The 12,988-nt window shown below is 43.0% G+C and overlaps 1 protein-coding gene across 4 annotated transcripts in view; it reads left to right on the forward strand.

Annotated features, from left to right (window-relative positions):
• dcdc2c (doublecortin domain containing 2C) overlaps nucleotides 1–10,672 on the forward strand; it is an 86,973-nt gene extending 76,301 nt beyond the window's left edge. The window contains exons 10-11 of one of the 4 annotated variants that reach the window (XM_030044850.1): nucleotides 8,233–8,362; nucleotides 10,338–10,407. In XM_030044850.1, coding sequence (XP_029900710.1) covers nucleotides 8,233–8,331 — 99 coding nt within the window. In that variant the 3' untranslated portion in view covers nucleotides 8,332–8,362; nucleotides 10,338–10,407. Of the gene's footprint in view, nucleotides 1–8,232; nucleotides 8,363–10,337 lie in introns of all 4 variants that reach the window. The other 3 variants (XR_003927774.1, XM_030044848.1, XM_030044849.1) reach the window with 3 other exon arrangements.
• Nucleotides 10,673–12,988: the final 2,316 nt, after the last annotated feature.

Genomic DNA, 12,988 nt, shown 5'->3' on the forward strand with positions numbered 1-12,988 from the left:
AAATAAATAAACACATAACACTGAAACAGAATTGAAGTAAAATCATTTAACGGTCAGTACACACACAGTATGAGTACTGTGTGGTTTCCAATTTTCAAAAAAGTGTGCATTTAATTAATAGCACAGGTAATACAGCATCCAGCAAGAGGTAAAAAACAAAAATCCAATTACTCGCTCACACCTGAATTCACAAAAATATTAGAGTTTGGATTTTCTGTTTTGTATGAGACATTGAAATATATGGATAAATCCTCATGGCCAATCCATCCGCATCCAATGAATGAAATTGATTGACTTGGAGATGTTGCTGCATAGCCAATCAATCGAAAGAGGGACAAGCCAGGGGGCGTCCATGGGGATGCGCAGAGGAAGGGGCCTCCTATTGTTTCGGGGCCCCGATGTCAGCCAGTCCTTGACCTTGGGGGACCCGGCCCCAGCACTCAGGCCTGGGTGAGAATGGTGGGACAAGGGGTTGGCTGCTCAATATGGGAGAGCCAAGCTTTCAAGCTCAGGGTCACCGGGTCAGCATCAATGCTCAGGAGTATTAATGAGTGACCTTCGGAAAATGGTGGAGGAGGAAAGAAGGATGGAGGGAGCGGATGAGGAACGAAGGGAGGGGCGGATGGGGTTGAATGGCAGAGAGAACGCTGTAAAGCCCTGAGAGAATGGAGGCTGAGACCTGTTTCTCCAAGATAACAGAGATTGGCCTATGAAAATGCATCCATCACGAGGCCACTAAGCCGCAGCCTTCTTTTGTGTGTCCATGTAGCCCCTGTCGACGGAGCGCGAGGGCTAAGGGAGGAGGAGGTTGGGCGGGGGAGCAATCTGTGGCGATGGAGACAGGGGTTCAGGGAGGAGAGGGTGGGGGGAGAAAGGGTAAGGGAGAGCAGGGTCGCTCAGGCCAGCCCTGCGCAGACAAGTGAAGGGGGGACGCTCCATTGCTTATTCAACAGGGAGCAGATCTCTCAGAAGATAGAGGCCCACCAATCTTCTGAATGGGGGGCTTGGTGGAGCTGCAGCTATCACACAGGAGATTTCTAATTTCACCAGTGAGCACTTGGCTGAAGGCTGTGTGACAGAACGGCCTGGACGAGGACAGGCAAGGGTGGAAGGGGAGAGGGCCTGCCTCTGTGCTCATGGAGGTTAAAGGTTTGGGTGCTTGTCATTCAATAAGACGATAAAATAAATGAGCATCATGAAGAAGTAACAACTGACCTGCTTTCATACTTGCCCTTGAATAGATTTTTTTTTTTTTAAAGGATGGCTCTTTAAATGTTTTTTGAATTTTTTTCAATGTGCATGAGCAAAATAATTTCTTTTCTTGCCTCAGTTACCACAAACTTTGAAGCACATACATGTTTTGTCTTCAAAGTGCATCATTGGAGTGTTTTTAACACCTTTCCCTTACAATGGTGAACTTGTCAACTACAGTACAGTGCATCTCCATCTCTTTTTCCATCAGAGATCAATGCTATCTGCAGGAGTGCAGGAACAGGAGTGTCTGCTTTATTCTGACTTGTCTTTTCCTCCCGTAACCTGCTGCGCTCTCCAGAATTTTCAAGAAATCATTCTTCCTCCCTTCCATGTCACTGCACGTTCAGTTCCTTATTTGAAGAGCAGGTTGACACAGACGAGCAACCCAACAGAGAAAGAGAGAGAGAGAGGGAGAGAGAGAGAGATATTGTGGAGTGGGGGTGCAAGATCTGTGCTTGTGCTGATGATTTCTGCTCTGCATTGGAAGTGGCACATTGACACGTTCACATTAATGTGACTGCCTTCAACTTTTCGCTTTTTCTATCTCTCCCCTTCTCTTCCCTCAGGCTTTTTAATTTTCAGTGGTCTCTCACATGGCTTCTGTCCATCCTGGAGACAGATGCACCATAGGCGCTTTAAAGCGGCGTAATGTATACATTATTCATATCACTCCACAAAAGGTGCTCATTAAACTTTACATGGCCAATGGAGTAGACAGCCATAGATTGGAAGTGTTCCCCATATCACAAATGTCACAGTGGATCGACAGAGAAAGGAGCGAGCATTGCTGGGGGTTTGATTTGAAGATGGCTTTGATTTAGCTCTAGGTTATTTGCATCCAGCTTTATCCATCCTCCCTCTTCGGTTCCCTGTCTATTGTATGACGGCCCCACTGAACTGTAGAGCGGAGTGACATGACAGATTCTGAGATTCACATTTCATATGCAACAATATAAAAAACAATCCTCTGCAATTAAAATACTACATTCATGCTGAAGAATTTATTCAAATGAATTGATGTTTTGCTGAGCATGCAGCATACAGATCACCCAGTTATTTTTCTATCCAGCTGCATTAAATATGATTTGCTCCACGCCAGAATACACTCACATCAGCAGAATGAAGTCAATTAATTACATAAATGTCCATATACAGTACTGTGAAAAGTAAAGCCTTAAGACACAGTGAACACAAGACACAAGCTCTCAAGTGGCTTCAGTTATAGAAGGTACTGAAGCAAGGACAAGATACAAAGAATGCAGGAGGTGGATGTACTTATGCATAAGCCCTATATAACTCAACATCAAATGCATCTTTAAATCTGCCTAAACCCTGGCCTTGTCTCTCAGAGCACAAACAAGCTGCCATGGAGTAGCCCTTTGGGTAAGTCCTACATGCTTTCCCTTTCCCTGTCCAGGGTCTCAGCAGAGCATTCATCTCTTAATAATACAACACTTAACCCTCCTGTACCGTCCATAAAAGGCTTGGCTGGCAGGTACAGTAAGCTGGTGGGACTAACAAAAGCCTGGCGCCGAGCTGAGAAAAACACCCACACAGGGAAATGAGCTGTCATTACAGTAGCAAGGCAAGGTACACAGCACTCAGAGACGCCTCTCTGTATGTGCTCATCTCTTCTGCTTGCTGCCCCCAAGGTCCTCTTCCACTCATAAATACATAATTACGCCCACCGCCCGCCATGATGATTTCTGTTTTCATCAGCTGTCAGAAATGACCTGAATTACCCATCACTGTTTGACCCAAATGCAGCCGTCAGATATGTTAATCACAGCTTACATAACCACTCACCCCTGTTTTCATTGACTTAGATTGTGTGCACAGTTGTGCCTCAAACCCTTTTAAATAGCACCTGTCACCAATAGACAAAATAAAGAAAAATGAATAAAACAGATATAAAAACTGAGATAAGGTATTTGCATCCATAAATTAACCTTGACTTTGACGTCTCTCGGAGAGAGACATGCTGAGCTGTACCTTTTTAATGTTTAACATGACAGAGAAGACAGGAAAACAGAGAAGGCTGATGTCCCTTGAAAGCTATGGCCTGAACCTATCCAATATGCAGAGAGGTGGAGGAAGAAAACAAGGTAAATATTATTATAACTTTTCCTTTTACTTTCCTGTTTTTTGCTGAAATGTATATTGAGTACTTATGCAGAGAACTGGTGGTAATTAAATATGTATTTATGTAGATATTGTCAAGACATTGTTTAAAAGGATGTAAACAGTTTTATTTTTATATTTCCAACTCTGAATCTACCTGCCAAATTTATTCTAGTGCAGCGTTAAGTGTCTGCTGCAGAGATGAGTGTTTTTGGCGCGCATAAATTTCTCTGCCAATCTGCAGTTAAGTGGGAAGACTCCCTCGGACATCTTACATCTTTCAGGCCCCCTGATGATTTGTCTGTGAAATGGTTGATGTTGGGTCTCATCCTACCATAGCCCTCCACTGGTGTTTTAATGTCAATTGTGTTTGACATTTTAGCGTTCAAAACCAGGTACCTGGGTACAACACAGTTGCATGGACTGCTCTATTTGGATCAGACAAAACATGGCCAAGGTCACGCTGGGATTTGTAGACACTATCGTACAGACTAGGACATTAATATTTCTTGACGCTAATACATTTACAAGGCTACTCTTAACTCCAGCCATGAGAATTTATATCAATATATTATGACAAAATTAAGTGCCTTTTTCAAGTCCAAATAGATTTATGTTACAATTCATTGCCAGCGGATATTTGCATTATGTGTAAGTTGTTTTCACAGTGTAACTAACGGATCACTTTGTAAAAATACCAGTTGTTCAAGTGCATTACATTATCTCAGTCTTATATCTGATGGTGTCTGGTTGTAATTAGACACAGAATTTTATCAGTTAATCATGAGTAATATAGAAGTAGAAAATGTTGCTGTTAGCGCAAAAGCGTCACAGCAACAAGTAGCAGAAAAGGGTTTTTGCAATGTTATCTCATTAGCCGTAATTATAACAGATATCATCCTGTGTTATTGTGTGAGCCAACATATCCTGAAGCAAAAGTCCTTCCCCCAGCCCAACGCCTGTTTCCACATAGCACGGGGTAGATTTCTCTCTGCCTTCTTTTCTTTGCATAAACAGTGCCTGCAGTCAGAGTCTGCTCTGATCAAAGGGACAAATCTATCCAGGAGCAATCAGGTTGCTGCGCTAGCCCAGGCTGCTGACAACTCCAGGCTCTTTGATCAGAAATACATCATCTTCAGCAGGCTGCCTGCCTGGATGCCTTTGTCTGGGGCCAGGAAATAGGGGAAGTGATAGCTCCCTCTTGGTTCTCTTCTTCGCTGCTACGCCTTTTGGCAGGCAAGATGAAAGCTACCCCAATTATAAGTGAAAATACCCCCAATGAACTGTGCTGAGCTTCTGGGGTGCAGCAAGAGCCACCACCCCCCTATATCATCGCTAAATCTCTATACCGTGTCTATGCATGATGGTATAAAGACATTGTCAATTTCTTTTTTGCTCTCTCCTCGTCTTTTTCCGTGAAACGAGACTTTGGTTGAGATGGCGCGCCAGTGCAATTGAGGTCACATCCAAAAGCATAGCTCTCCCTCCTCCCAATTTAGTAACTGCAGTTCTAATAACATGGTCTTGTCGGCAAGGAAAAAGAAAAGTGAATGTGTGGGCCTCGTTCCCTCCCCTTCCCTCTTTTCACCCCCTTGACTGTGAGCTAAAGCGATTTTTTTTTTTTTTTCCACTGAGCTTCAAGAGGTGGAACAGGCAATGTTGAATGATGGACAGGTGTGCAGGCATTGTGCTGTTCTGCTCTGCACTGAAGGAGATCATTGATTTGCATTACAGTCCCACACATAAAACACCCACCCCCCACCTTGCCCCACACACACGCACCCCCATCCGCATCTTCCTGTTCCACCCTTATGATTGCACCACCTCCCACATGGCCGCCCACACCCCGGCTCCTAATCAAGGAGTGAATGTTTATCTTACTTCCTGTCTTTTATAGGGGTGGAGTGTTATCTCAGGCTCATGGTACCACATCACCTGAGCTGACCTGAGAGGGAAAGCTATCATGCCTCGGCGCAGGCTTTACAAGCCCGATCGGATGATGTCGAAACCATATGAGACCTTGCGGAGAATATACATCTGGATATATTAAACAGGGGATATTACTGGACACTTAACCTTTCTCCCTCTCACGCTTGGCTTGTATCTCGACTCAAACAAATCAAACCAATTTCTCTTTGAATAGATTACTGAAAACTTCCGCTTTTTCTTCTTTAGACTGAAAAAAAAAAACAACCTGAGAAGCTGGTGCTACTTAAAGGTGTAATCCTCTGCGTCGAGCATATCAGGTGTCTTTAAGCTCATCCACCTGTCAGTGAGCTCTTCCAGCAATTACACATCTGTCAAGTGTCACCTATCTCAGCTCTCACTGACAAGGGTTATGTCAAGCAGTCAGCCATTACGACGGCCCAAATGGAGTCTGCATTGTTTAGAGCCGGCAGGAAGTGGCCGTGGCATGGAAGAATGAGCAGGGTCTCCATAGTGTGACTGGAAAGCCAAGCCAATGGTTAGTTCAGGCGATGGAGGGGGCTCCTGTCCAGATCCCTTTCCTCACGTCTCCTCATATTTCTCAGAGCTAGATTGGCAGCAAGGAGTGTTTTTTGTTCACCACATCGAGCCTTGAGACTCATTCGGGCTGGTTAAATCTTTGCCCAGGGCTGTGGCTTTTATATGCATGAGTTTGATTTGACCTGTCTTCAGGCTGCGAAGAGGGTTATGCAAAAGAGAAAATCAGGCAGAATATTAAATATGATGTCAGGTTTAGCCCTTTTTGTTGTAATGTTGTCTACCGATCTTAATGTTGGTCAGTAATATATACTCTGAGTAACACATCTAATTTCCTTTCATTTACAACATTTCACTATTTCTCCCCAGTTCCCATTTTCTTTATTGTGTAAGGAGGAAACCTAAAACATCCCACATTACCAAGTTGCTGCTGCTTTCAAGAAAGCATTAGCTAAAATCCAGAAGTAAAATCATAGTAACCTCACATCATATATATTTTTAAGTGTTTTACTGGCTTTGTCCCATTGAAGACTAAAACCACAACTTCCACCGCACTTCCATGAACAGTAACAGTGCTGATTCTGGACATCCCAAAACTAAAATGAACTTAACCTGCACTACAAAAAAAAATCTCCATCTTATCAAGTCATTGAGCCTCATACACAGTTACTAACTTTGAGGTTTTACCTCAAACATTCGGAAATATCTGTCTGTGGTATGACACAATCAAACCTGGCTCCAATGGTAATCCAGTGGTTTCAGAAATTTTCCTGATACTAGTTGTAGTTGTACTTTTTCACAGAGAATAAACTCCTGAAACAAGTGAACCTGCATTGAAAACAAGTAAATTATGTCATCCCATTGGCATTTTTTCACTTCTTTTAATAAAAGCAAGATTTTAACACTGTATGTGAGACTTGTTAAGTGATTTTTTGCAGTGTGAAATAGTCCAGGCACCAAGCTGGTATATGTACAGTATGTTATGCCAGTGCTGTGCATACGGGTGTCACACAGATTTCTGTTATTTCTTCAAAAATATTTTCAAACACCTCCGGACACCTCTAAATATTTTACTGAATGTTAAAGTCTGAGAGGATCATCAGATCCAGTCTCGTCTGTGCGGCCTGTTGTAATGGCTGTTCACACGCTGCCTTTGTCGCATTCACGGCTGAATATTGTATCACAGGTGCTATAGTCAGTGTTAAAAGCATGGAAGTAAAGAAAGGAAGATTGAATCTGGGTCACTTTAATGTTCTAGTCCGTCACACCAGTACATCTCCGCAGGCCTGGGACGCAAGGCACATTGTCAAGTATTAATGAAGAAAACGTCCCTGTAGGGCTGGTGTTTGTCAAACCAAATTACATACATTCAATCGGAAAGGTGAGGATTAATCTTTCAAATCCCTTCTGGATGCACCATATAGTCCCATACAGAAAATAAGCCCCTGATGCTGACACGAATCGGCTGAGCAGAAGCATTGTGCTGTTATGGTATACATACTGCAGGACCTGATGCCAGTAAACTGGTGAATATTCTGACAGCAATACCTACTATAGCCAGAGCAGCTGGTAAATATGAATGCACTAAAACACAAACTGGGACAGTATGTAACCGTGTGCCAACAACTGTTTGGTGTTCTTGTTGTGTTATCATTATGCTCAGTGTTTTCCATTTTTGGGCTTTTTATAGAATAAATGGTGACAGCGACAAAAGAGTGAAAAAATGAGAAATGCTGAATTTGAGGAAGGGTTTTAAAATTTAAAAAGAAAAAGAAAAAGGGACATGCGGTGATCACAGCCACCAAGGTAATCCCTTTGTAGCACATGCAAATGTTTCCTTCACATACATTATATTGCAATCAAAAGAAAATTGAGTACTGGGTAGAAACATGTAATTAAATGTCCTTGTGTAGAAAAAAAAAAAAAAAACACTGATCTCCATTCTAGCGCTGCAACACAGTATGTCCATGACTTCCATATTTTTTTGGCATTAAAAAAAAGTATTTTTCACAAACCGCTTTGCAATGATGTTTGCAATGATGTTCAACCATCAGTGCAAAGCCGCATTTATCCCATGCGGTGGTTTTATATGGATGCAGAGAGCAAAAAAAAAATAATTCTCAGTCAATTAAATGCCATTGATAATGTGGAGCCAGGCTGCTGTGAGAACGGCAATGCAATCTACATCCTCGCTCATTTATGGTGGGGATTTGGTCTACCATGGGAAAGCAGCACTGGAGGTGGATCTGCAGAATTTTCCCCCTCCATCTCTCCTGCTAGTGTCTTGCTGAGATTTAAATAAGCCTAAAGATTACTTGAGGGCCTTTAAATGCAAATTTTGGTGAGTGTGCAAAGCCCCTCCTGTAAACCTCAGCCTTATCATTTGCCTCCCAGATTAGGGCCTGTCTGGGATGGGAAGCTGGCTCCAGGCCCCCCAATAAGCTGCAGGCCAGGGGCCACTCTAGAGAGAGAGAGATGGATGGAGAGGGTTAGGAAGGAGCCGGCTATGGATATGTGTGCCAAGGTCAGCGGTGGCTGCCTTCACAATAAGCAGCAAGTATCAAGAGACTTACATCTGGGGGGTTGGTTATCTCACTGTATGTTTTTTGGGCGAGATTGTGTATGTGTTGTGTGTGTGTGTGTGTGTGTGTGTGTGTGTGTGTGTGTGTGTGTGTGTGTGTGTGTGTGTGCGTGTGTGTGTGTGTGTCAAAGCGTGCTTGTGTTTGCGTTTTGCCAGCTGCTTCAAATACAATCACAGTTCATTCAGTCACAAGGGCAGCGAGCCAGGCGCTTTGTCGGATACGGCAATAATCAATTAACAGATTGGGGAACAAGTAAGCATAACTGCCTTGCATCTCATGGATTATAAAACAGTTTGGTGCACAGCTAGTGTGACTGGCCCACACTTTTTCCTGCACTATTTTTGGGTGGATAACAGATGTTTGAAGCGGCTTTGATATGTTGGCTCTGAGGGAAATCCAAGAGTATTTATGGTTTGAAACATAAAAGGATCCTGGCTTGTGGATGCATTTATATTTGATTGGCACCCACTTCATTACTTAATGATTTCAAAAGGCTGTTAGGGGGCTGAGCCTGAGCCAACCAACCCATGACCCTGCTGAGTCAATGTGCTAAACAGACACAGCCTCTGCTGCAGCCAGCAGCACTTCTCACACCATGGAGACATGACATATCAGTACTGAACAGAAGACAATATGTTAGACTAGGTTCAAACACACTAGCTCATGCAGGGGGAAAATTAAATTAAGGTTAATACAAAGATGGCAGGTAAAAATAAAGATAGTGGTTCTCTGCCTTATGCAACTTTTCAGTCCGTTTGGAAAGTTGTTATTTGTCGTTTGCTGCATCAGGCCCATTACAGCAAGCTAACATCTGAGGTACTGTGTAACATTAATTTGTCAAAAGCCTGTGTTAAGAAAAAGTAGATAATCAGTTTGAGTTTACCATTTAGACAATGAAGCCAATCTCAAATGTCAAATGAGCCTCACAAACACCAGGCTTTTTTTCATCACAAGAAGATGATTTTTGCTCAGTAAATGCAGTAAACACTGTCAGCCTTTGGAAAATCTGACTCGTAGTTTCCTTAGATGTTGCTTACAGAAAATATCTCCACTCATTCGGCCAGTTTCTCAGTGTTTCTCACTGATGCCAATAAGCTCAAATGACAAAACTACATGAACTAAACCTCCTGTTTCCCGCCTGATGATTGCTATGATGTAGTCATGACAGGAAGTATGCAGGTAGGTAGTCCACTATTTTTGTATTTTATTGACTATCTTAAAAGTTGAAAAGCATACTATGATTTCCTTTCAGGTTTATTAGTACATTTAGTGTTTACTGAGCAGTATGGTGTTTTTCAGGATTGACTCGCCTTGCACTCATGCAGTTTACAGACATCAACACCTGAAAGCTGCCTAGTGCCTTCACAGTCTGCTATTATTTTGCTGCTGAGCAGTTGGGATTTCAATTATGTTGCTCAAGGGCACTTTGATGATAGTTGTCGGGGAGTGCTTATTTACTTTCCCTGCCCAGATGTTTCCAGCTGGTCTGGTCATGCTCCCACTTTTCTAACCACTAGGCTGCCACTGTCCCGAAAATCTGAATCGCAGTTCAGCAGAGAAGCTAGCCATTTTACGACATTTTACTCAGACTATATCAGGCATAGAGGTCACTGACCTGCAGCACTATTCCTCAACATGCAGTTATAGAAGTGTCACTCCATGCTTCGGTTTTTACCTCCCTATACACACCATACATCTAACACTCCGCCATCAGCTGGTGTCAACGAGGACCCATGCTGTCAAAGAACAACCAAACTCAGGTCAAGGTCATGTAGAGAAAAGTAGGTGATGGTGGGTGGAAGGGTGGTGGCAGTCCTGACTGATGTTGTGGTTGACTGCTCTCTCTCTCTCTCTGTCTTTGCCTTTCTCGAACCCCCTCCCACCCCCCCCCACCCCCCGCCCCAACACCGACACCAGCAACCCCAACCCCCTTTCATCCCCCTTTTCGTCCACTGTCCCCTTGTCATACAGCCACCCCTCCACCCACCCAGGTGCGCAGAAGAGACGTGGGTGAGGTCGAGGACATGAGGAGCCCACCGGAGGGAAAACAGATGTCACATGCCTCTTGCACCATGCACAGGGATGTGTGTGTGTGCGTGTTCTGCGCTCTGACAGCTAGCATGTCGTGCCTGAAAGGTAAAGCCGGGCCCAACTCCCAGCAGGCAATGGAATGAAATGGGGGCCAATGGGGCTAAGGGGCACCAGTAATAAATAAATAAATAAAATAAATAAAGGATCAAAAAGGGTTCTAGATGTTGACATCTTGTTATTGGTTGCTCACTGTGAACTTGACAAAATGCTGTCAGTCAAAACTGAGATTGTAAAGTGTCATGGTATTGGCCTACACTGTTCTTTTTTTTTTTTTTTTTTTTTTTTTGTCACACTGAGCTTTCACTAATCCACAATATTCATTAAAAATACAGGTTTGATTTTATATTTAATTAAAATAACATTACTAGAGTTCCTATGGCCTTGGCAGCATGCAGTTTTTTCATTTATCATTTGTGGGTCATATTGCTGTAGATAAGTGTTGGGCATAATGAGTTACATAACAAATTATGTAATGTTATCTAAGTACTGAGGAGGGTAACCAGTTACTATTTAAAATGAAGAAATATCGTCAGGCTACTCTTAACTGTTGGCAGTAACTGTCTGGGTATGATTTTATAAAACATAGTTTCCTTTCTAAATGAAAAATGGAAATCACGTAAGTTACTTACAGCAAACAGACAAGCTTTTCTTCATACTTTTGTTAGTATTAGCTTCCGGTTTTAAAAAAATTATATGGAATTTTAAGGCTTTTTAAGAAGGTTGTTGGACTTATCATTAGTAAAAGTGATATTAAATTAATAGAGGGAATTTCTATGTACAGAAAGTAATGATGTAATCACATTTAATGAGTAATGATAAGGAATAAGTAACATATTACATTTTGAACCTAACTTCCCCTACATTGCTCCAGACACACACAAACACACACACACACACACACACGCACACACACACACACACACACACACACACACACACACACACACACACACACACATATAGATTAGAAGTGATTACTTTCCCCAAATCAAACCTATGAGCTCTGCACTAGCCAGCTTAATTGGCATCAGTATTACTGGCTAAAGTAATTAAAGAACTCTTGATCAGAGTAGCTTTCAGATAAGGGATTGCTTCAATTTACTATATTTAAGCACACACACACACATTCACACACACACGCACGCACACACACTTAAGTGTATTCTCACCTGTGAATTAACTCATTAAGAATCACGCTGATATTAGACGTGTCATGTCCACCTACCACATGGAAATGATCCCAGAGTGTCTCCCATGATACCTCCCTGTGTGATAATGTACATATTCATTATTCAACAAGGCCTGTCAGATTAACAGAATATCCTCCAGATTAGCTGGTTAGTGTCTGGTGGTCGTGTCTTTTATCTCAGCGACTAGTGTGGCCTGACTAAGCACATCACGATGGCAGCGCTCCCAGATGGTGTGTAGTGCCGAGCAAGACATACCTTTGATGTGGTCTGAGGCTGCGAAAGGTTTAGATAGATTATCTTGTCGCTGCACTCTAAAAAATGTTTGGATTGCACATTGACTGATCATAACTACTCTTATGTATGTGTATGAGTATTTACATGCCATGTTTGGCTAAGGAGGTGGAAAGGATGCATCCTTCACTTTGTGTCAGAGGACAGGTGCACGCAGTATCTGTGAGCCAACATCTCCCGTGCCTCCCAGGCACACACGACGACTGTAGATCCAACAGAGCTGAAATGTTCAAAGCCCCTTCTCCCCCTGTGAAAGATCCCCATACTGCGGCCGCTAAGTCCTGCATGATAAATAGGCGTCTCTCTCCTCCACTGGGGTGCCTGCCTGCATGATGAAGACATCAGAACAGAATGGGGACTTCTGAGAGCAGGACTACATCACAGGCATGCACGCTGTGTGTTTGTGGGTCTAGGCATGTGTGTGTTTGTGTGTGTGCCGGCCAAGCTGTTCAATCTAAGCCAGTCATTGAGGTTAGTATGGTTTTGGCAGCTTTCAGTCTCTCTTTTGAAGGTAGCATCACTCTGCAGATTCTCTACCACTTATATGTGTGTGTGTGTATGAGCGCGCATGCCTGTGTTTATTCATGCTGATGTGTTGCTGAAGCGACAGTATGTGTACACTGTATGTTACACATATGTTGACAATTATACCCCAGCGTCCACAGGGAAACTAGTGTGCTGGATGGAAAAATATGTGAATCTACATTACATAAGTCTACAATCAGGGGGTATGGTAGTGATTCAAACCATGGTAAACATGTTGGCAAGAGCTAATCAGTGAATCTTTCATCTTCTGGTGTTAGAGGCGGTTTGTTTATAACCTTGGCACAGTACTGTAAACTGTAATATTGGGGTCCAGAGGGAGTGTGATGGGGGTGAATGTATATACAACCTGTCTGTGGTGTGTGTGTGTGTGTGTGTGTGTGTGTGTGTGTGTCCATTCCCTTCCATATAGTGACATTACAGGCTCTCTTGTTCCACTTTGAGGCAGGTGAG

This window comes from Myripristis murdjan, chromosome 22 (genome assembly GCF_902150065.1).
Source record: "Myripristis murdjan chromosome 22, fMyrMur1.1, whole genome shotgun sequence".
Taxonomy (NCBI): domain Eukaryota; kingdom Metazoa; phylum Chordata; class Actinopteri; order Holocentriformes; family Holocentridae; genus Myripristis; species Myripristis murdjan.